At 42.2% G+C, this 1,057-nt stretch overlaps 1 protein-coding gene across 1 annotated transcript in view; it reads right to left on the bottom strand.

Annotated features, from left to right (window-relative positions):
* NOX3 (NADPH oxidase 3) overlaps positions 1-1,057 on the bottom strand; it is a 38,556-nt gene that overhangs the window by 11,850 nt on the left and 25,649 nt on the right. The window contains exon 11 of the mRNA XM_009710266.1: positions 983-1,057. Coding sequence (XP_009708568.1) covers positions 983-1,057 — 75 coding nt within the window. The remainder of the gene's footprint in view (positions 1-982) is intronic.

The following is a 1,057-nucleotide window of genomic DNA, read 5'->3' on the forward strand; positions in this document are numbered from 1 at the left end:
ATTTAAAAAGATCAGCCCCTTGGTCCTGCAATCAGCTCCATATGTACTGACCCTCTCAGAGATCTGTCCACTCCAATGCAATTTCAACATCTGTCCTTAAACGTGAAATGTTGAACAGTTCCTGATTCAGCCTTTATGTTTGAAAATGAGCTAAAAGAAGCTGTAAGGTCCACAAGCTACCACTTGCCATGATGGATGGGGAAGAGAATGTTTAATGCTGACTTTTTTCTCTGTTACTTTCTCACCCTACTTCACCTATTCTCTCTTCTTCACCTATATCCCCCTGGTGCTGCCTCACATATCCTTAGCAGATGTATAACAGATTAGCAGATCAAGAGTATGTTACCTTAATGGGTGCCATCCATGCCTTACAGACCCTAATATATTTTTTCAAGAAAATAATTAAAGTGGTTTGAGGCAGTAATATGCATCTTGATATACGCATCTCATCCAGAGCTTAAATGCCTTTTTTTATTCCTTCTATTATGGCTAATATCCTGATTTTGCAAGCTGAGAAGGGCAGCTAATGGTTGCTGAATGCAGCACTCTGGACCAAGACAAGCAGCCAAAGGGCCCTCACGAAACCTGGAGCTGGACAAGGAGCAAGTGTTGCCCTTCACTTCTGTCTGAGATGACCTTGCAATTATTTTTTTTTTTGGTAGGAAACAGGACAAATTTATCCTGTAGCTCTCTAACTATCTGTCTAGCTATGAAAGACATTCCAGGTTTATCTCCAGTTGTTATTGAAAATCTGATTCTTCAGTTTTTAATAAAAACACTATAGCTAGGGCTACCTTCTTCCTCAGGGAATGACAGAGAATTTGGGAGACCCTACCCCACAGCGGCTCCTGAGGCAGCTGGAAAGCGAGTGACTGCTGCTGAGAGTGAGTTAAAGCCCTCAAGTGAGTCTCTAGCTCTCCCATCTAGTGAAATAGGCTCATTTGTGGAATGTTTTGATGGAGCCACAAACTTTCCCGCCTACCTTCTGCAGCACCAGTGCCGTGTTAGAGTTGCAGCATTTGTACCAAATGGATTTTAAAATAGAGGCAAATGGAGT

The sequence above is a fragment of the Cariama cristata genome, unplaced genomic scaffold (genome assembly GCF_000690535.1).
Source record: "Cariama cristata isolate BGI_N322 unplaced genomic scaffold, ASM69053v1 scaffold10141, whole genome shotgun sequence".
Lineage (NCBI taxonomy): Eukaryota > Metazoa > Chordata > Aves > Cariamiformes > Cariamidae > Cariama > Cariama cristata.